Source organism: Triticum urartu, chromosome 5A (assembly GCF_056163025.1).
Source record: "Triticum urartu cultivar PI428250 chromosome 5A, HENAU_Tu73, whole genome shotgun sequence".
Taxonomy (NCBI): Eukaryota; Viridiplantae; Streptophyta; class Magnoliopsida; order Poales; family Poaceae; genus Triticum; species Triticum urartu.
In genome coordinates this window covers 127252725-127276298 of record NC_141877.1, presented here as the reverse complement: position 1 = coordinate 127276298, position 23574 = coordinate 127252725, and the positions used below count along the sequence as shown (strand labels likewise).

At 46.0% G+C, this 23574-nt stretch overlaps 1 protein-coding gene across 1 annotated transcript; it reads left to right on the top strand.

The window, feature by feature from the left end:
- The first annotated feature begins 22795 nt into the window (after nt 1-22795).
- Nucleotides 22796-23338, top strand: LOC147970549 (uncharacterized). Its single transcript, XM_087523482.1, has one exon. The coding sequence runs from the start codon at nt 22796-22798 to the stop codon at nt 23336-23338; it is 543 nt and encodes a 180-aa protein (XP_087379608.1).
- Nucleotides 23339-23574: the final 236 nt, after the last annotated feature.

Sequence of the window (23574 nt, the reverse complement as noted above, 5' to 3'; positions counted from 1 at the left end):
ACAACTTGATCATGAACATGTTGCACAAGCTTGGGAGAGAATGAAATTAATGATACGTAATTGCCCTACTCATGGTTTGAATTTGTGGATGATCATACAAAATTTTTATGCCGGATTGAATTTTGCTTCTAGAAATCTTTTAGATTCGGCCGCGGGAGGCACTTTTATGGAAATCACTTTAGGAGATGCTACTAAACTCCTAGATAATATTATGGTTAATTATTCTCAATGGCATACTGAAAGATCTTCTAATAAAAAAGTGCATGCGATAGAAGAAATTAATGTGTTGAGTGGAAAGATGGATGAACTTATGAAATTATTTGCTACTAAGAGTGTTTCTTCTGATCCTAATGATATGCCTTTGTCTACTTTGATTGAGAATAACAATGAATCTATGGATGTGAATTTTGTTGGTAGGAATAATTTTGGTAACAACGCTTATAGAGGGAATTTTAATCCTAGGACATATCCTAGTAATCCTTCTAATAATTATGGTAATTCCTACAACAACTCTTATGGAAATTATAATAAGATTCCCTCTGAATTTGAGACTAGTGTTGAAGAGTTTATGAATTCACAAAAGAATTTTAATGCTTTGCTTGAAGAAAAATTGCTTAAAGTTGATGATTTGGCTAGAAACGTTGATAGAATTTCTCTTGAGGTTGATTCTTTAAAGCTTAGATCTATTCCTCCTAAGCATGATATCAATGAGTCTCTCAAATCTATGAGAATTTCCATTGATGAGTGTAAGGAAAGAACCGCTAGGATGCGTGCTTCCAAAGATGCCTTTATTAAAGTGTGTTCTTCCAATACCTATGAAAATCAAGATGAAGATCTAAAAGTTATTGATGTGTCTCCTATTAAATCTTTATTTTGCAATATGAATCTTGATGAAACTTAATATGATATTCCTTTACCTCGAAGGCGTTCTAAAAATTCGGAGTATTTAGATCTTAATGATGAAATTGATGAAAGTGGGATTGAAAGAAATAAAAATCTAGATGTTGCTAAACCCACTATATTGGATTTCAAGGAATTTAATTATGAAAGTTGCTCTTTAATTGATTGTATTTCCTTGTTGCAATCCATGCTAAATTCTCCACATGCTTATAGTCAAAATAAAGCCTTCACCGAACATATTGTTGATGCCTTGATGCAATCTTATGAAGAAAAACTTGAGTTGAAAGTTTCTATCCCTAGAAAACTCTATGATGAGTGGGAACCAACTACTAAAATTAAAATTAAAGATCATGAGTTTTATGCTTTGTGTGATTTGTGTGCTAGTGTCTCTACTATTCCCAAAACTTTGTGTGATTTACTAGATTTCCGTAATTTTGATGATTGCTCTCTAAACTTGCATATTGCGGATTCCACTATTAAGAAACCTATGGGAAGGATTAATGATGTTCTTATTGTTGCAAATAGGAATTATGTGCCCGTAGATTTCATTGTTCTTGATATAGATTGCAATCCTTCTTGCCCTATTATTCTTGGTAGACCTTTCCTTAGAACGGTTGGTGCGATTATTGATATGAAGGAAGGGAATATTAGATTTCAATTTCCATTAAAAATGGCATGGAACACTTTCCAAGAAAAAAAAATAAAATTACCATATGAAACTATCATGAGAGCCACTTATGGATTGCCTACCAAAGATGGCAATACGTAGATCTATCCTCGCTTTTATGCCTAGCTAGGGGCGTTAAGCGATAGCGCTTGTTGGGAGGCAACCCAATTTTATTTTTATTCCTTTCTTTTTGCTCCTGCTTAGTAATAAATAAATTATTTAGCCTCTGTTTTGGTTGTGTTTTTTTTGTGTTTAATTAGTGTTTGTGCCAAGTAGAACCGTTGGGAAGACTTGGGGAAAGTCTTGTTGAACTTGCTGTAAAAAACAGAAACTTTAGCGCTCATGAGAACTGCTGTCATTTTTATTTGAAGAGTGCTATTTAGTTAATTATTTTTGCAGATGATTAATAGATAAATTCCTCACGTCCAGCAATTCATTTTAGAATTTTTGGGGTTCCATATCTTGCGCTAGCTACAGATTGCTACAGAGTGTTCTGTTTTTGACAGATTCTGTTTTTCGTATGTTGTTTGCTTATTTTGATGAATCTATGGCTAGTAAAATAGTTTATAATCCATAGAGAAGTCGGAATACAGTAGGTTTAACACCAATATAAATAAAGAATGAGTTAATTAGTGTACCTTGAAGTGGTATTTTGTTTTCTTTCGCTAACGGAGCTCACGAGTTTTCTATTTTGAGTTTTGTGTTGTGAAGTTTTCAAGTTTTGGGTGAATTCTTTTGATGGATCATGGAACAAGGAGTGGCAAGAGACTAAGCTTGGGGATGCCCATGGCACCCCCAAGATAATCCAAGGACACCAAGAAGTTAAAGCTTGGGGATGCCCCGGAAGGCATCCCCTCTTTCGTCCACTTCCATCGGTAATTTACTTGGAGCTATATTTTTATTCACCAACATGATATGTGTTTTGCTTGGAGCGTCTTGTATTATTTGTGTCTTTGTGTCTTAGTATGCCACAATCATCCTTTCTGTACACACCTTTTGAGAGAGCCATACATGAATTGAAATTTGATAGAATACTCTATGTGCTTCACTTATATCTTTTGAGCTAGATAATTTTGCTCTATGTGCTTCACTTATATCTTTTGAGCTAGATAATTTTGCTCTATGTGCTTCACTTATATCTTTTTGAGCTAGATAATTTTGCTCTATGTGTTTCACTTAGATCTTTTAGAGCACGGTGGTGGATTTGTTTTAGAGAAACTATTGATCTCTCATGCTTCACTTAAATTATTTTGAGAGTCTCTTAATAGCATGGTAATTTGCTTAATAATAATATGCTTGGTATTCAAGATTTGTGAAACTTTCTTTTGAGTGTGTTGAATACTAAGAAAATATTGAAGCATGATAATTGTTTTGAGATATGGAGGTTATAATATTAAAGTCATGCTAGTTGAGTAGTTGTGAATTTAAAGAATACTTGTGTTAAAGTTTGTGATTCCCGTAGCATGCACGTATGGTGAACCGTTATGTAACGAAGTCGGAGCATGATTTATTTATTGATTGTATTCCTTATGAGTGGCGGTCGGGGACGAGCGATGGTCTTTTCCTATCAATCTATCCCCCTAGGAGCATGCACGTAATACTTTGCTTTGATAACTTCTAGATTTTTGCAATAAGTATATGAGTTCTTTATGACTAATGTTGAGTCCATGGATTATACGCACTCTCACCCTTCCACCTGAGCTAGCCTCTCTAATACCGCACACCTTTTGCCGGTATCATACACCTACCATATACCTTCCTCAAAACAGCCACCATACCTACCTATTATGGCATTTCCATAGCCATTCCGAGATATATTGCCATGCAACTTTCCACCATCTAGTTCATCATGACACATTCATCATTGTCATATTGCTAAGCATGATCATGTAGTTGACATAGTATTTGTGGCAAATCCACCGTTCATAATTTCTTCATACTTGTCACTCTTGATTCATTGCGTATCCCGGTACACCGCCGGAGGCATTCATATAGAGTCATACTTTGTTTTAGAATCAAGTTGTAATCATTGAGTTGTAAATAAATAAAAGTGTGATGATCATCATTCAATAGAGCATTGTCCCCAAAAAAGAGAGAAAGGCCAAAGAAAAAAAAGAAGGCCCCCCAAAAAAGAAAATAAATAAAAAGGGGCAATGCTACTATCCTTTTTCCACACGTGTGCTTCAAAGTAGCACCATGATATAGCAAGTCTCATATATTGTGCTTCAAAGTAGCACCATGTTCTTCATATAGAGAGTCTCATATGTTGTCACTTTCGTATACTAGTGGAAATTTTACATTATACAACTTGGCTTGTATATTCCAATGATGGGCTTCCTCAAAATTGCCCTAGGTCTTCGTGAGCAAGCAAGTTGGATGCACACCCACTAGTTTCTTTTGTTGAGCTTTCATACATTTATAGCTCTAGTGCATCCGTTGCATGGAAATCCCTACTCACTCACATTGATATCTATTGATGGGCATCTCCATAGCCCGTTGATACGCCTAGTTGATGTGAGACTATCTTCCCCTCCTTTTTGTCTTCTCCACAACCACCATTCTATTCCACCTATAGTGGTATATCCATGGATCATGCTCATGTATTACGTGAAGATTGAAAAAGTTTTGAAAAAGTTAGAGTATGAAACAATTGCTTGGCTTTTCATCGGGGTTGTGCATGATTTAAATACTTTGTGTGGTGAAGATGGAGCATAGCCAGACTATATGATTTTGTAGGTATAACTTTCTTTGGCCATGTTATTTTTAGAAGACATAATTGCTTTGTTAGTATGCTTGAAGTATTATTGTTTTTTATGTCAATATAAACTTTTGTCTTGAATCTTTCTAATCTGAATATTCATACCACAATTAAGAAGATTTGCATTGAAATTATGCCAAGTAGCACTCCGCATCAAAAATTCTCTTTTTATCATTTACCTACTCGAGGACGAGCAGGAATTAAGCTTGGGGATGCCTGATACGTCTCCAACGTACCTATAATTTTTGATTGCTCCATGCTATATTATCTACTATTTTGGACTATATTGGGCTTTATTTTCCACTTTTATATTATTTTTGGGACTAACCTATTAACCGGAGGCCCAACCCAGAATTGCTGTTTTTTGCCTATTTCAGTGTTTCGGATAAATAGAATATCAAACGGAGTCCAAACGGAATAAAATCTTCGGGAACGTGATTTTCTCACCGAACGTGATCCAGGAGACTTGGACCCTGCTCCAAGGAACAAAAGAGGCGGTCACGAGGGTGGGGGGGCGCGCCCCCCTAGGGCGCGCCCCCTGCCTCGTGGGCCCCTCGTTGCTCCTCCGGCGTACTTCTTCCTCCTATATATACACACGTACCCCCAAACGATCAGAACAGGAGCCAAAAACCTAATTCCACCACCGCAAATTTCTGTATCCACGAGATCCCATCTTGGGGCCTGTTCCGGAGCTCCGCCGGAAGAGGTCCGTCATCACAGAGGGATTCTACATCATCATAGCCTCTCCGATGAAGTGTGAGTAGTTTACCTCAGACCTTCGGGTCCATAGTTAGTAGCTAGATGGCTTCTTCTCTCTCTTTGAATCTCAATACAAAGTTCTCCCCCTCTCTTGTGGAGATCTATTCGATGTAATCTTCTTTTTGCGGTGTGTTTGTTGAGATCGATGAATTGTGGGTTTATGATCAAGTCTATCTATGAATAATATTTGAATCTTCTCTGAATTCTTTTATGTATGATTGGTTATCTTTGCAAGTCTCTTCGAATTATCCGTTTGGTTTGGCCAACTAGATTGGTAGTTCTTGCCATGGGAGAAGTGCTTAGCTTTGGTGTCGATCTTGCGGTGTCCTTTCCCAGTGACAGAAGGGGCAGCAAGGCACGTATTGCATCGTTGCCATCGAGGATAACAAGATGGGGTTTATTTCATATTGCATGAATTTATCTCTCTACATCATGTCATCTTGCTTAAAGCGTTGCTCTGTTTTTAACTTAATACTCTAGATGCATGCTGGATAGCGGTCGATGAGTGGAGTAACAGTAGTAGATGCAGAATCGTTTCGGTCTACTTGTCACGGGCGTGATGCCTATATACATGATCATGCCTAGATATTCTCATAACTATGCTCAATTCTGTCAATTGCTCAACAGTAATTTGTTCACCCACCGTAGAATACTTATGCTCTTGAGAGAAGCCACTAGTGAAACCTATGGCCCCCAGGTCTATTCTCATCATATCAATCTCCATCACTTTAATCTTGCTTTGCCTTTTATTTTTCTTTTATTTTTTACTTTGCATCTTTATACCAAAAATACCAAAAATACTATATCTATCAGATCTCACTCTCGTAAGTGACCGTGAAGGGATTGACAACCCCTAATCGCGGTGGTTGCGAGTAGCTATCGCTTTGTGCAGGTACGAGGGACTTGAGCGTGGCCTCCTACTGGATTGATACCTTGGTTCTCAAAAACTGAGGGAAATACTTACGCTACTCTGCTGCATCATCCCTTCCTCTTCGGGGAAAACCAACGCAAGATCAAGACGTAGCAATGACCCCTCAAAGAAGCAAACAAAGCGTCGGCGTAGGTGCCGCTCCAAATCCGGCCTCGGCAAAAACAGCGATAACAGCGCAAGAGAAAAATAACACTCCAGTCCACTCCAGAGGAAACGACGACCACATTGCCCCGGCGGTAGAGCACGATGAAGCTGCAAACGGCGAACATAGCACAGATCCGACGTCCGAACATGGCGACACCGAGGATAAACCTCATCAAACCCCCTTTGGGGAAGAAAACAGTCCGGACGAAGATGCACACATCATCCCAGAAACGCACTTGGAGCAAGAGAACCTCCGCAGAAGGCTTATTGCCACAGCGAGGAGTCTGAAGAAGCACAAGCAAAGGCTTAAGGCCGAATAGAATACGCTCAACAGTAGGTGGAACAAAGTGCTTGACAACGAAGAAAAGTATGGTGGAGGTTACCACACAAAGAGCTATCCAAAGCGCAAGCTATTACCCGAATTTGATGACGAGGCCTTAGAGCCCATATAACCGAAAAATAAAACGGACAACCGGCCGGATCAACCACCTTGTGACCGCGATAGAGCGGCTAACAAGGTCGCACATAAGTCAACACATGATCTACGTGAGGACTTGCGCCAAAAATCCAGTATGACCAGATCCATCTATGGATCTAGGAAGCGCGCTCCGGCACAAAGTCAAAACTGAATACTACAACCGTCTGAATGCCATGATGCATCCAAATACAGGGGTGCCGCACACCCCCTATGTTTCACCGATGAGGTGCTGGACCACGAATTCCCAGAAGGATTCAAACCAGTTAACATAGAGGCATACGACGGGACCACAGACCCTGGGGTCTGGATTGAGGACTTTATCCTCCATATCCATATGGCTCGCGGAGACGATCTCCATGCCATCAAGTACTTGCCCCTCAAGCTTAAAGGACCAGCTCGACACTTGCTGAAAAGCCTCCCCAAAAACTCAATTGGAAGTTGGGAGGAGCTCGAGGACGCTTTTCGGGCTAATTTTCAAGGGACCTATGTTCGACCTCTGGATGCAGACGATTTAAGTCATATAATTCAACAGCCCGGAGAGTCAGCCCGAAAGCTTTGGAAAAGGTTTCTCACTAAGAAGAACCAAATCATCGACTGTCCGGACGCCGAAGCCTTAGCAGCTTTCAAACATAGCGTCTGAGACAAATGGCTCGCCAGACACCTCGGCCAAGAAAAACTGAGAACAATGGCAGCCCTGACAAGCCTCATGACCCGCTTTTGTGCGGGCGAAGATAGCTGGTTAGCCTGCAGTAGCACCAGCGACCCAAGCACATCCGAAGTCAGGAATGGCAATGGAAAACCACGACACAGTAAAAAAAGCGTCAAAATAAAGAAGACAACCCAGATAATACAGCGGTCAACGCTGGATTCAGGGGCTCTCGACCAGGTCAGCGGAAAAATCCTTTCAAAGGCAGCAGAGATGGACCGTCTAGCCTAAACAAGATTCTCGACAAACTATGTCAGATTCATGGCACCCCCGATAAACCTACAAATCACACCCACAAAGAATGTTGGGTCTTCAAGCAGGCCGGCAAGCTAAATGCCGAACACAAGGGGGGGGGACACCAAGCGAAGACGAGGACGAACCTCGCCAGCAAAGCACTGGAGGACAGAAAAAAATTCCCACCAGAGGTTAAAATAGTAAACATGATCCATGTGACGAAGAGGAGAAGCAAACTTGCACTCCGAGACATACGCGCCATAGAGCCCGTCACCCCTAAGTTCAACCCTTGGTTGGCCTGCCCGATCACTTTTGATCACAGGGACCATGCGACAAGCATCCGGCATGAAGGATTGACTGCCTTGGTGTTAGACCCAATAATAAACGGATACCATCTCACACGAGTCCTTATGGATGGCGGCAGTGGTCTAAATCTAATATATCAGGACACCGTCCGCACAATGGGGATAGACCCGACAAATATAAGCCATAGTAATACCACCTTCAAGGGAGTAATACCAGGCCCAGAGGCCCACTGTACGGGCTCTCTATTACTAGAGGTTGTATTCGGTTCTTCGAACAACTTCCGAAGCAAAAAGTTAACTTTCTACATCGCTCCATTCCGAAGTGGCTATCAAGCACTACTCGGAAGAGCGGCTTTCGCTCGTTTTAATGCAGTACCGCATTACGCCTCTCTCAAGCTTAAGATGCCCGGTCCATGTGGCACCATCACTGTTAGTGGAAATATTGAGCGTTCTCTACGCGCGGAAGAATGTGCGGCGGCTTTAACAGCTGAGCACTAGACGACCTCACCAACCAGAATAAATGACAGGTCGTCAAGACCACGGACACGGTTAGACGAGTCCGGCGCATCACTACATATACATGAGATTGGTTTGAGGGTTAAACCCTCATAGACAGTACTAGGGGCTTCCCGCGTGTAATCAGGGCTAGTTCGGCTCAACTTGACTTATCTTGAATTTTAATGGTTTATTGATAATAACCAATTTTCTGGCACGACAACTTTCACCTAAGTTCTTCTCTTTTACAGATGACAATCGTGCTACACCCGTCCAGGACACGACACAATGGAGACACAGGCGCAGACGTGCAGTAGGGACCCGCTCAAAGGTTTCTTTTCAGATTAAGACCCTGCATAAACCTTTTTTTACTGTCTCTTGTCGTTCACATCCTCTGGATACTCAATACAACAGAGAAGGATGCTGACGTTATTGGCATATGACCACGTCAGGATATTGCACGTACCTGGACACTCGGGGTTTATTATTAAGGGCATTGTTCAGCCCGGCATATGTTATAAAGACCGAATACCTTAGGGAGTGTTCGGCGTCGCGAGTTTGGCCTTATATGCATCAGCTCTGAATCATGTCTTTGGTCAAATGTTGGGTTTGCCCGGCTCCCGTGTTTTGCTACCTTACATTCCGCTCTATCGGCTAAGGCGGCACCGAGAGAACTACTGCGATTGTGCCCTGGTTCATCTGGATGAGCACGTCAGTAGAGAAAGCCGAAAACTGACTGTCATGATAAAGCGCGAGACTGGTCAACCACTCGATGACTTAGCGGAATCTTCGGGATTCCTCCGCATTAACGAAGGGCCGTTTCCCGGTCATGTACGTACGCGCCCCGTATTCGGACGAGCGCGGAAGTACCAGGGGCTATATAGTAGCCCCCCCGTCAAACTCCTATGGCTAAGTGAAAGTGTTAAAGCAATATAGCCCGATTGCCTCGTTCGCTGTGCTACCACCTCCTTCATGGACCAAGGCGCTGGATCAAGTGTGAATACGCGTTTTTTGTGAACACCGCCGCATCATATGCGTGGGGGCTGAAGCCGACGACTGCAATCTTTCAGGTTATATACATATACTAGCACATATGCCCGTGCGTTGCAACGGGAAAAAATGATGTTTTGTTCAAGCATAATGTCTCATAGCATCCTTCTATAAAATGAACATAAAAAAATACAATGCAATTTAGCTGTGTTATATTTTCTTTGCCGGGCATAATCTTCCATCGATTCCATTTAAGTAAAATTCTTCCTTTAGTTACCATGACGTCCTCACCCGTTTTAGTCGGGAATCAAATTATTCCTTTTCTAATTTAGTAGCCCAACACATTAAAGCCTACAAATCTTTTTTAAATTATGTTATATTTTTTACCTCAAGTCCTTCCTTTAATTAGCTCGCCCTAAACACGAGGGCTGCCACTCATATATTTAGAACGAGTTGGGATTAGTAAATGTGAATGGTGTATAGGTCGTTGGTTGTTACATAAAACATCCAGATAGGAGTTCCTGTGATCAATTTCGACAATATTAATTTATTTTGACCTAATTATTATTCACGGTCTCTATAAAAACCCATAAAAGGCCCATCAACGTACAAGTACCTGGCCCAGATCGCTTAGCGTGCACTCAAACCAAACGAAAAGGACTAAACCAAACCAAGAATACCTATTCCCTTTAATAGTAGGTATAGATATAGATACATAAACGGCCGCACAGGAGGCATCATAATACTTTCAGGCAAAATTATAAACACAACCTTTATAATTCAAATAAAATTTTTTTTACAAAGGGAATACATGTCACTAGAACATAATATTCTTCGAGCACTGAGCCTCTATTGAACGAGCGCCTTCAAGGACTTCTTCAAAGTAGTGCTCGGCAGCTACTCGGCCTATGGCCGAACCCTGTGTTGCAATAGTGGTGGCCTCCATCTCTGCCAAGTATGTCTTGACACGGGCAAGTGCCATCTGCGCACCCTCTATGCACGCCGACCTCTTCATAGCATCGATGTGCGCCACAGCACCAAGGAATTGTTGCACTAAACTAAAGCAACTATTCGGCCTTGGCCCTTCCAGCCACAGATGATCCACAACAGACCTCATGGCAAGTCCGGACAACCTATGGAGCTCGACCCACTCGGCCATTTGCTCATTCAACAGCAGCGGACGCACTGGAGCATGGAACTGTGACCAGAACAGCTTTTCCACTTCACGATCTTTTTGATCCTTGAAGTACTCGGCCACATCAGCAGCACTTGCCGCCAAATCCACGTATGCGTCTGCAGAACTCCATAGTTGATCAAGAGGGGCATACTTAAGATCTCCGAACTTAGTCCGCAACAAAAAGGGCTTCCCAGCAGCGATATCTCCAGCTTGACGCAGCTCCTCCTTTGTAGCTCGTATTTTGGAGCGGGCTTCCTTGGCTGCTACCATGTCCTTCTCCAGGTCCATCGCCTTCGATCGGCTTCCTTTTTCAAGAAGCTGGTAATGGTTGGCGGCATCTTTTAACTCAACGACCATCTTGGCCATTATTTCCTTGCTCTGGCAATGCGCGGCCTGTTCGGCCCTCAGCTCTTCGCCCACCTTTAGAGCGGCCGCATCGCTATTTCTGGCTTGCTCCTTGGCTCGGGCAAGTTCCGCCCGAAGGGTCTCCACGATGGCAGCTCCATCTGCAGTCACAACATATTAAAGATACTGGCATCATGCTCCTCTTACTATGTGTTGATCACCGGAGAAATCACATACCCTGTGCCTCGTCGAGCCGCTTGTTGACAAGCACGATGTCAGCATCTGCCGCATCAAGTTGCCGCTTCAGCTCGGCAAACTCACTAGTCCGGCTAGCCACCGGACCTTCAGCCACCTGCACATGACGATGGTCTGATTATTACCTGGGACTATGATCCTCTGTTTGCCGTTGTTCTCGTCGGCAACCAGAGTCTCAGGGGCTACTATCTGCATAGGGCACACCTAACGTGTGCGATACTGTAAAAAACATACACCATTTCACGTACCTCAAAGCCTTTCAGCAGACTCATAAAAGCTTCATGCAACCCGCTTTCGGCGGATGAAATCCTTTCAATCACTGTACCCATTAGTGTACGATGCGCTTCTGAGATGGCCGCTTGCTCCAAAAGATCCTTCAGTGCGTCCGACCGCACACTGTACGGTTCCAGACTCTTTCTGTTGCTCTCTTTAGGAGCCAAATACCGAGGACTTCGGGTAACCAAAGGATTACCCTCTGGCCTTGGCGGATCAGGAGAAACCCTCCATGACGACACTTCAGGGTCGCCCGCCTCATGAGGCGGGGTGGCAGGGGGAGGTGTTTCGCTCTCCATCATCTCCGGAAGAAGATCCCCCGAATACGAACTTTGTCAAGAAGGGCTACGATCCGAACTACAAGATATAAGCTTCGGTTATTGTCTTCGAAAGTAAGGTAGGATACTTTTCACTATTAAGTTCCTTTTGTTTACTTACAGCTCGTTCGAGGGCTGATCCCCTTGCGGGCACTGTGTGGCGAGAGTACCCTCCGAGGCAGGACCCTCTGGCGAAGATTTCTTCCCCCGTTTGGAAACCTTTGTTTCCGGGTCTTCAGAGGTGGTACTCTTCCTTCCTTGGGGAGAGGGAATGTCAGATTCTTCTCCCTGGTTATCCTCCTTCGCGGAGGCGCTAATTCCCCCGGTTTGGACGAATAGTGAGTGAGGCCCGCTTTCAGCCTCTGTGTTCCCCCATTTATCTTCCCCTGAGGGCGCCTGATAAGGCGCCGACTCAAGCATCCTGGCTAGTACTGGATTGGCCGAGCCTTCGGGAAGGGGGGCCGAACACCTGATCATCTTCGCCTTTGTTATCCAGTCCTGGTCAAAGAGCGACTTTTCATAATGATGTTATGATAAATAAAAGACAACATGTTCGGCCATGGGATTACTTACTTAGGTATCGGGGCTATTACAGCTCAGACCCGCATCCTCGGTAGTGTCCGGACACTTTATTTGGGGTCCGAAGAACAATTTGTACATCTCTTCGAGCGTCATGCCGAGGAAGTGTTGAATAGTCTGCGGTCCTTCCGGGTTGAATTCCCACATACGGAGGGGTCGACGTTTGCAAGGATGGACTCGACGAACTAGCATGACTTGCATTACCATGACCAGGCTGACATCTCTCTCAAAGAGATCTCGGATGCGACTCTGCAATATCAGCACATCATTTACTGGCCCCCAGTTCAGCCCCTTGTTGATCCATGACGTCAGTTGTGGTGGGGGGCCTAAGCAAAAGGCAAGGGCGGCTACCCACTTGGAACTCCGGGGAGCTGTGATATAGAACCACTCCCGCTGCCACAAACTGGACACCTCCGGGAAGGAACCCTCTCGCCATGGAGCCTCAACGCTTTTGCTTATTATGGCACCTTCGCACTCTGCGTACCGCCCCTCGATCATCTTAGGCTTCACATTGAAGGTCTTGAGCCACAGGCCGAAGTGTGGGGTAACGCGGAGGAAGGCCTCACACACGACGACAAACAACGAGATGTGAAGGAGGGAATCCGGGGCCAGATCATGGAAATCCAGCCCACAATAGAACATGAGCCCCCTAACAAAGGGATCCAGAGCGAGGCCTAGCCCTCGGAGGAAGTGAGAGATTAACACAACACTCTCGTTGGGTTCGGGAGTGGGGATGACCTGCCCTCGGGCGGGCAGCCTGTGCGAGATTTCGGCGGTCCGATACCTGGCCTCTCTCAGCTTCTTGATGTCCTCTGTGACAGGGGAAGGCATCCACCGACCTTGGAGGTTGGATCCGGACATGGTTGAAGGTCCGAAGCGCCTAGCCTGAGCCTTGGGTGTTGGAACTCGAGGCGGGGAAGGATTTGATTGAGCACGAGAGGGAAAAAGGATAAGCCTTGGCCTCTTTATAAAGAGGGCGAATATCAAGCATCCTCCTCGTGGCCGTTTGGGACTTGCCTAAAATTGAGGAGTCATACCAATAGGCACGGTTGGGTTACCCACGTCTGTATTGATGAGAATCCCGTAACAAGGGGGACACGATCTCTGCTTTGACAAGACGTGTCAAGAAAACCGCCTCGCGATATGTGTAGTGCTGGTTGAGAAAAACGGTTCGAATAATGACCGGGCCATGACATGATGTCATGCTGTCAAAACGTGTCAGCAGATTAGATTTGTGGAAATATTATTCTCTCTATGGTGGTATGTGGAACTTGTTTTGCAGAGCCAGACACTATCCTTGTGTTCACAATCTTCTATGGAGTATTCGGAGGAGGAACCCGCTTTGCAATGTCGAAGACAAATCCGCGCGCTGGACTCATCGTCATTGAAGCCTGGTTCAGGGGCTACTGAGGGAGTCCTGGATTAGGGGGTCTCTGGACAACTGGACTATATCCTTTGGCCGGACTGTTGGACTATGAAGATACAAGATTGAAGACTTCGTATCGTGTCCGGATGGGACTCTCCTTGGCGTGGAAGGCAAGCTTGGCAATACAGATATGTAGATCTCCTCCCTTGTAACCGACTTTGTGTAACCCTAGCCCCCTCCGGTGTTTATATAAACCGGAGGGTTTAGTCCGTAGGACAACAGACAATCATACCATAGGCTAGCTTCTAGGGTTTAGCCTCTATGATCTCGTGGTAGATCAACTCTTGTAATACCCATATCATCAAGATCAATCAAGCAGGACGTAGGGTATTACCTCCATCAAGAGGGCCCAAACCTGGGTAAACATCGTGTCCCCTGCCTCCTGTTACCATCCGCCTTAGACGCACAGTTCGGGACCCCCTACCCGAGATCCGCCGGTTTTGACACCGACAGTAGGTTCGTCATGGTCTAGTAACATGACTTCCAGAACAGGATTACCGTACCACTCTGGTGCGGAACATACTCTGGTTGACCTACGAGGTTCGGTAGTAACTTGATCTGAAGTTTCATGATCATCATCATTAACTTCCTCACTAATTGGTGTAGGCATCACTGGAACTGATTTCTGCGATGAACTACTTTCCAATTCGAGAGAAGGTACAACTACCTCATCAAGTTCTACTTTCCTCCCACTCAATTCTTTTCAGAGAAACTCCTTCTCTAGAAAGGATCCATTCTTAGCAACAAATATCTTGCCTTCAGATCTATGATAGAAGATGTACCCAACAGTTTCTTTTGGGTATCCTATGAAGACACACTTCTCCGATTTGGGTTCGAGCTTATCAGGCTGAAGCTTTTTCACATAAGCATCGCAACCCCAAACTTTAAGAAATGACAACTTAGGTTTATTGCCAAACCACTGTTCATACGGTGTCGTCTCAACGGATTTAGATGGTGCCCTATTTAACGTGAATGCAGCTGTCTCTAATGCATGACCCAAAATGATAGTGGTAAATCGGTAAGAGACATCATAGATCGCACCATATCTAATAAAGTACAGTTATGACGTTTGGACACACCATTACGCTGTGGTGTTCCAGGTGGCGTGAGTTGCGAAACTATTCCACATTGTTTCAAATGAAGACCAAACTCGTAATTCAAATATTCGCCTCCACGATCAGATCATAGACACTTTATTTTCTTGTTACGATGATTTTCTACTTCACTCTGAAAATTCTTTGAACTTTTCAAATGTTTCAGACTTATGTTTCATGAAGTAAATATACACATATCTGCTCAAATCATGTATGAAGGTCAGAAAATAATGATACCCGCCGCGAGCCTCAACACTCATCGGACCGCATACATCAGTATGTATTATTTCCAATAAGTCAGTGGCTCACTCCATTGTTTCGGAGAACGGAGTCTTAGTCATCTTGCCCATGAGGCATGGTTCGCACGCATCAAGTGATTCCAAAAGCCCATCTGCATGGAGTATATATCTTCATGCGGTTTACACCAATATGACCTAAACGACAGCGCCACAAATAAGTTGCACTATCATTATTAACTTTGCATCTTTTGGCTTCAATATTATGAATATGTGTATCACTACGATCGAGATTCAAAAAAAATAGACCACTCATCAAGGGTGCATGACCATAAAAGATATTACTCATATAAATAGAACAATCATTATTCTCTGATTTAAATGAATAACCCATCTCGCATCAAACAAGATTCAGATATAATGTTCATGCTCAACGCTGGCAGCAAATAACAATTATTTAGGTCTAAAACTAATCCCGAAGGTAGATGTAGAGGTAGCGTGCTGACGGCGATCACGTCGACCTTGGAACCATTTCCGACGTGCATCGTCACCTCGTCCTTAGCCAATCTTCGTTTAATCCGTAGCCCCTGTTTCGAGTTGCAAATTTGAGTAACAGAACCAGTATCAAATACCCAAGTGCTACTACGAGCATTAGTAAGGTACACATCAATAACATGTATATCAAATTAACCTTTCACTTTGCCATCCTTCTTATCCGCCAAATACTTGGGGCAGTTCCGCTTCTAGTGACCAGTCCCTTTGTGGTAGAAGCACTCAGTTTCAGGCTTAGGTCCAGACTTGGGCTTCTTCCCTTGAGCAACAACTTGCTTGCTATTCTTATTGAAGTTCCCCTTCTTACCCTTGCCCTTTTTCTTGAAACTAGTGGTCTTGTTAACCATCGACACTTAAGTCTCCTTCTTGATTTCTACCTCTGCAACCTTAAGCATTGCGAAGAGCTCGACAATTGTCTTTTCCATCCCTTGCATATTATAGTTCATCATGAAGCCTTTATAGCTTGGTGGCAGTGATTGAAGAACTCTGTCAATGACACTATCATCAGGAAGATTAACTCCCAGCCGAGTCAAGTGGTTATGGTACCCAGACATTCTGAGTATGTGTTCACTAATGGAACTATTCTCCTCCATCTTGCAGCAATAGAACTTGTTGGAGACTTCATATCTCTCAACTCGGGCATTTGCTTGAAATATTAACTTCAACTCCTAGAACATCTCATATGCTCCATGACATTCAAAACGTCTTTGAAGTCCCGATTCTAAGCCATAAAGCATGGCACACTGAACTATCGAGTACTCATTAGCTTTAGTTTGCCAAACGTTCATAACGTCCGGAGTTGCTCCTGCAGCGGGCCTTGCACCTAGCGGTGCTTCAAGGACGTAATTCTTTTGTGCAACAATGAGGATAATCCTCAAGTTACGGACCCAGTCCGTGTACTTGCTACCATCATCTTTCAACTTAGCTTTCTCTAGGAACACATTAAAATTCAAGGGAACGGTAGCACGAGCCATTGGTCTACAACAACATAGATATGCAAAAAAAAACTATCAGGACTAAGTTCATGATAAATTTAAGTTCAATTAATCATATTACTAAAGAACTCCCACTTAGATAGACATCCCTCTAGTCATCTAAATGATCACGTGATCCATATCAACTAAACCATGTCCGGTAATCACGTGAGATGGAGTACTTTTCAATGGTGAACATCTCTATGTTTATCATATCTACTATATGATTCACGTTTGACCTTTCAGTCTCAGTGTTCCGAGGCCATATCTGCATATTCTAGGCTCGTCAAGTTTAATCTGAGTATTCTGCACGTGCAAAACTGTCTTGCACCCGTTGTATGTGAACGTAGAGCTTATCACACCCGATCATCACGTGGTGTCTCAGCACGATGAACTGTAGCAACGGTGCATACTCAGGGAGAACACTTATACCTTGAAATTTAATGAGGGATCATCTTATAATGCTACTGCCGTACTAAGCAAAATAAGATGCATAAAGATAAAGATCACATGCAATGAAAATATGTGACATGATATGGCCATCATCATCTTGTGCCTTTGATCTCCATCTCCAAAGCACCGTCATGATCTCCATTGTTACTGGCTTGACACCTTGATCTCTATCGTAGCATCGTTGTCGTCTGATGTCTACTACACAACCTTCTTCTTGTAGACGTTGTTGGGCCTCCAAGTGCAGAGGTTTGTAGAACAGTAGCAAATTTCCCTCAAGTGGATGGCCTAAGGTTTATCAATCCATGGGAGGCGTAGGATGAAGATGGTCTCTCTCAAACAACCCTACAACCAAATAGCAAAGAGTTTCTTGTGTCCCCAACACACCCAATACAATGGTAAATTGTATAGGTGCACTAGTTCGGCGAAGATATGGTGATACAAGTGCAATATGGATGGTAGATATAGGTTTTTGTAATCTCAAAATATAAAAATAGCAAGGTAACTAATGATAAAAGTGAGCGAAAACAGTATTGCAATGCGTTGAAACAAGGCCTAGGGTTCATACTTTCACTAGTGCAAGTTCTCTCAACAATAATAACATAATTGGATCATATAACTATCCCTCAACATGCAACAAAGAGTCACTCCAAAGTCACTAATAGTGGAGAACAAACCAAGAGATTATTGTAGGGTACGAAACCACCTCAAAGTTATCCTTTCTGATCGATCTATTCAAGAGTCCGTAGAAAAATAACATGAAGCTATTCTTTCCGTTTGATCTATCCTAGAGTTCATACTAGAATAACACCTTAAGACACAAATCAACCAAAACCCTAATGTCACCTAGATACTCCAATGTCACCTCAAGTATCCGTGGGTATGATTATACGATATGCATCACGCAATCTCAGATTCATCTATTCAACCAACACAAAGAACTTCAAAGAGTGCCCCAAAGTTTCTACCGGAGAGTCAAGACAAAAACGTGTGCCAACCCCTATGCATAAGTTCACGAGGTCACGGAACCCACAAGTTGATCACCAAAACATACATCAAGTAGATCACGTGAATATCCCATTGTCACCACAGATAAGCACATGCAAGACATACATCAAGTGTTCTCAAATCCTTAAAGACTCAATCCAATAAGATAACTTCAAAGGGAAAACTCAATCCATTACAATAGTGTAGAGGGGGAGAAACATCATAAGATCCAACTATATTAGCAAAGCTCGCGATACATCAAGATCGTGCCAAATCAAGAACATGAGAGAGAGAGAGAGATCAAACACATAGCTACTGGTACATACCCTCAGCCCCGAGGGTGAACTACTCCCTCCTCGTCATGGAGAGCACAAGGATGATGAAGATGGCCACCGGAGAGGGATTCCCCCCTCCGGCAGGGTGCCAGAAAGGGTCTAGATTGGTTTTCGGTGGCTATGGAGGCTTGCGGCGGCGGAACTCCCTATTTAGGTTTCTTTTCGGGGGTTTCTATATTTATAGGGATTTTTGGCGTCGGGTACAAGTCAGGGGGTCTCCGAGGCGGCCACGAGGTAGGGGGGCGCGCCCCCACCCTCGTGGGTGCCTCGGGACTCTTCTGGTCCATCTCCAATACTCCGTGGGCTTCTTCTGGTCCAAAAATAATCTCCGTAAATTTTCAGGTCAATTGGGCTCCGTTTGATATTCCTTTTCTGTAAAACTAAAAAACAAGGAAAAAAATAGAAACTAGCACTGGGCTCTGGGTTAATAGGTTAGTCCAAAAATCATATAAAATAGCATATAAATGCATATAAAACATCCTAGCTGGATAATATAATAGCATGGAACAATAAAAAATTATAGATAAGTTGGAGATGTATCAAGCATCCCCAAGCTTAATTCCTGCTCGTCCTCGAGTAGGTAAATGATAAAAACAGAATTTTTGATGTGGAATGCTACCTAGCATAATTTTCAATGTAATTTTCTTTATTGTGGCATGAATGTTCAGATCCAAAAGATTCAAGACGGAAGTTTAATATTGACATAAAAACAATAATACTTCAAGCATACTAACCAAGCAATTATGTCTTCTCAAAATAACATAGCCAAAGAAAGCTCATCCCTACAAAATCATATAGTTTGGCCATGCTTCATTTCCGTCACACAAAATGTTCCCATCATGCACAACCCCGATGACAAGCCAATCAATTATTTCATACTTTAGTATTCTCATATACAAAATCATATAGATTGATCGCCGCCTTCTTGTGGCCGGCTGGTCCAAGCGGCCGTCTGCGAGAGGGGCCGGCTTCTAGCAGGCGGCCCAAAACGCCCTCAAAGTCTGAGCCATCGTGAATGCGATGAGATGAGGCGTGGCTACAAAGAAGCCTGCCACCCTCTAATCTAGGGCGGGTCATGGCTACAGTGTGCCGTACCGGCTGGTGATCTCCCGCACGACGCAACACTGTAGCCCCTCTGCCCATGAAATCACCCAAGACAGAAGGGGCCCAGTTTCCACGACGGGCTGTCGGTATGACTCGTAGGCGGCGGGCCCCACCGTCTTGTGGAAATCTAGAAAGCGGCAAGCTAGGCCAGCTAGCTTGGGGGGAGGTCGGCTTCTGGCAGGCGGCCCTCCCCCTCTTAAGAGTTTGTGCACCATCAGCCGGGAGAAATAGGGAATGGCTACAGTGAACGACCGCCAGGTGGCGGGACTGTAGCCACGCCTCCCTCGACAAAGCAAGCATCGTTAGAAGCACGGCTACAGTGATGAGCCGCTAGCAAGGCCTGCAAGCGGCGGGCGCGGCCTGTCGGCCAAGTACAAGACAGCCGGCGGGGCCAACCAGTCGGCGGGCCCCAGCTGCCAGCGGAGAAGCCGACCACAAGAGACACTAACGGGCTGGACCTACACCCGGCCGGATTACCATTGTACCCCTCGGGGGTAGGCCTATATAAACCCCCAGGGCACCCATGCAAAGGGTGCAGATTCTTAGAGAAACACACACACACATAGAGAGGGAGTTAGGGCTAGCCTTGTTCTTTTTCCTCCTCTAGAGAAACAACTCAAGGAGCATCTTGTAGCCACTCTTGTTGAGTTAGTGATCATGCGGAGACCCCACAGAGCAGGACTAGGGGTGTTATCTCCTAGGAGAGCCCCGAACCTGGGTAAGATCTGTCGGCGTGCATGTCTTCGCCTCATCCCGTTTCCTGGCACCAGAGACGTCTTATTAGCCCCCTCCATGATAAGCCATTCTTTGGCATATGTCGCACGACACCCCCGACATTTGGCGCCCACCGTGGGGCTAGGTGCACCGTCGTCCGGAGATCTGTTCTGGACAGGAACCCTCTTCCTCCCTAGCGAGTGTAGCCAGCCTGGCATGCCTGACGGCGTTTGCGCCGATGCGCTGCACGGCGCGGAGGTCACATGCGCAGCGAGCTGCCTCGCCGACCTTATTGGCGAGGTCTACCTTTCCGACGAGCCTGTGTCTGACGCGGGCATCGATGGCCTCGAGAGCCGCCTCATTAACCTCCTCGACCAGCTCCACATTGCCAACGAGCCGGCCTTCGACTTGGAGTCGATCGGCTCCACCGACCCAATGCTTGTCGACCCCGACATAGATTCTCTTGACGCTTTCCCACCAACGTGGTGGTCATCGACGATCCGCTCCCATGCGCGGAGAGCGGTGATAGCACCGTCACAGAGGTGCTTGTTATCAGCCACAATGGGGGCTCCGGAGGAGCTGTCCAGGACCCATTGCAGGCGGCAATGCGGGATCTGTCCACATCCATTGCTGCGGATGCGGACGCTGAGATGCTGGAAGCCTGCCACGTTTCGCTTGTGGAGAATGCCAAGAAATTGGCTACCATGAGACGCCTCTTTGAAGCCTTCCAGCGCGAGGCTGACCGCGCTGTCGGCGGCACGCCGACTGTTGCTGGGCCCAGCCGAGCTGGTACGGTCAGGCAGCGAGGCGGAGCTGTCGCCAACATGTTTGGAGTAGACCGCCCAGTCTACGCCACGCCCATGGAGAACATACACGCCGCCTAGGCGGCAGCAAATGAGCTGGACCACCTAGAGGGCGATGAGCATCGCTATATGGCGGAGCACGTTCAGTAGCTTATTGATGCGGCTGCTGCCCAGCAAGAAGCCGGCTGTCACACTGAAGAGCTCCACCAACAGGTTGAGAACCCACCCCCTCGCCAAGAGCATGGTGCGACCTCCCAGACGCCGACTGGCGGCGCCCGCGACAGACGAGACAAAGAGCCGTCTGCCAGTCACAGCCGGACTCGCATCACCATGGAGCGCGACCAAGACGGCCGACCTCGAGCAGTCGAACGACGGGACGATGATCCATTACCGCCACCTCCTCAAAGGGAGAGGCGCGCCTCCCCGCTGCCTGTTGATCATCCGACTCTTGGCGATTGGTTAGTCTGCCGAGAAGGAGTCGGCGAGAACGACGCCCTCCACCGGATCGACTGGCTGGCTCGATCCCTGCGCTAGAAGAAGAAGACGCGATGGGCCCGCCTTGTTTCGGCCCCCGCATCCGTGACGAGCCTTTTCCCAAAGGGTTCTCGCTCCCGAGGGACACGCCCAAGTACAACGGCTCCGTGAAGCCGGAGGATTGGCTAGTGGATTATTCAACGGCAGTCAGCATAGCAAACGATAATAAGCGCGTTGTCGTAAAGTATGTCCTGCTCATACTCTAGGGCACAGCCCGGACATGGCTGAACAACCTGAAGCCCTACAGCGTCAACATCTGGGTATACTTCACCGAGGTGTTTATCTGGAACTTCACCAGCACCTACAAGTGGCCTCCCAAGCCTCGCCAACTCTCGTTGTGCGTCCAAGGCCCCAATGAGTCCACCCGCGATTACCTGACGCGGTGGGCAGAACTGCGCAACTCCTGCGAAGGAGTGCATGAGGTCCAAGCTATCGAGTACTTCACCGCCGGGTGTCGAGAGGGCACCTTGCTCAAGCACTGGCTTCTCTGCGACAAGCCGACGACGCTCGACGAGCTGCTGATCATAGCAGATAAATATGCCACGGCCGACTCCTCCATGAAGTCAGAGCTCCGGGTGGACACTTCTGGGAAAGTGCTCCCCCGACTCCTCGAACACCGGCTGGAGACAATAGTCGACGCCAACAGCCAAACGATAGCAAGCGCAAAGCCCCCCAGCCAGTTTCCACCAGCCAGGAGGTGGCAACTATTGAAGATCAACAACCCGAAGGGCAGCCACCTCCCAAGCGTTATAAAGGCGGCAAGTCAACTTGGCTGCCCGCCTTCTCCTTCGAGCAGACTCTCGATGCCCCTTACAAGTTCCACAACGGCGCGAAGCCATCCAACCACACGACCAGGAAGTGTCACTGGCTTGTCCGCATCGCCAAGGGAGAAGGACTGCCACCTCCACCTGCTGGCCCGCCGGCTCCGCCTCCTCAGCAGCCGGTCACCCGTCCAGCAGTCGGCTAGGTCCAAGATGATTACCCTAAAGAGCATGGCGCTTATGTTGTTTTCACCAGCATGGCCAGCGACAAGCACAGCCGGCGCCAGCAACACCGCGAAGTAAATGCGGTTGCTTCCACTACTCCAGAGTTCATGCATTGGTCTGAAAAGCCCATCAGCTGCAGCCGGGCCGACCACCCAGAAGTAATGCCCTCTCCGGGTTTCTATGCCCTGGTTTTGGATGCCACCCTTGCCACAGAAAGCTGAGCTGCTTGTTTCTCCCGAATCCTGATAGATGGCGGTAGTAGCATCAACATCCTTTACCGGGATACCATGGAGAAGCTGAAGATCAAAGAGAAGCAGATGCTGCCCAGTCGGACCGTGTTTCATGGCATTGTGCCCAGCTTGTTCTGCTCGCCAATCGGTAAGATCAAGATAGATGTCCTCTTCGGAGACAAGGATCATTTCCGCAGCGAAGCCATTTGGTTTGAGGTGGTTGACCTAGAGAGCCCGTACCATGTGCTCCTAGGCCGACCAGCTCTAGCCAAATTCATGGCGGTGCCGCATTATGCCTATCTCAAGATGAAGATGCCAGGAACTAAGGGCATTATCACAATTAGTGGCGACTATGAAAAGTCGGCCACCTACGCTGTGGCCAGCAGCCGGCTGGCCGAGTCCCTCGTGATTGCGGCTGAGAAGAAGCTCCTGGACCGGGTGGTGGCCATGGCCGACAAGCAGCTGGACATGTCCCCAGAAGCCCAAGAGTCGGAGACCCAGGGCTCCTTCAAGCCGGCCAAAGAAACAAAGAAGATCCCATTGGACCCTGAGCACCCGGAGAGGTACGCTGTCATAGGTGAAAACCTTGACAGCAAATAGGAAAGCGAGCTCGTCGACTTCCTCCGTGAGAATCGGGACATCTTTGCATGGCCCCCTAAAGACATGCCGGGTGTTCCGACGAATTTCGCCGAGCACAAGCTACATGTAAGAGCAGATGCCAAACCAGTCAGACAGCCCCTCCGCCGACTGTCAGAGGAGAAGAGGAGAATTGTTGGAGAAGAGATCGCCCGCCTGTTGGCAGCCAGCTTCATCATGGAAGTTTTCTTCCCAGAATG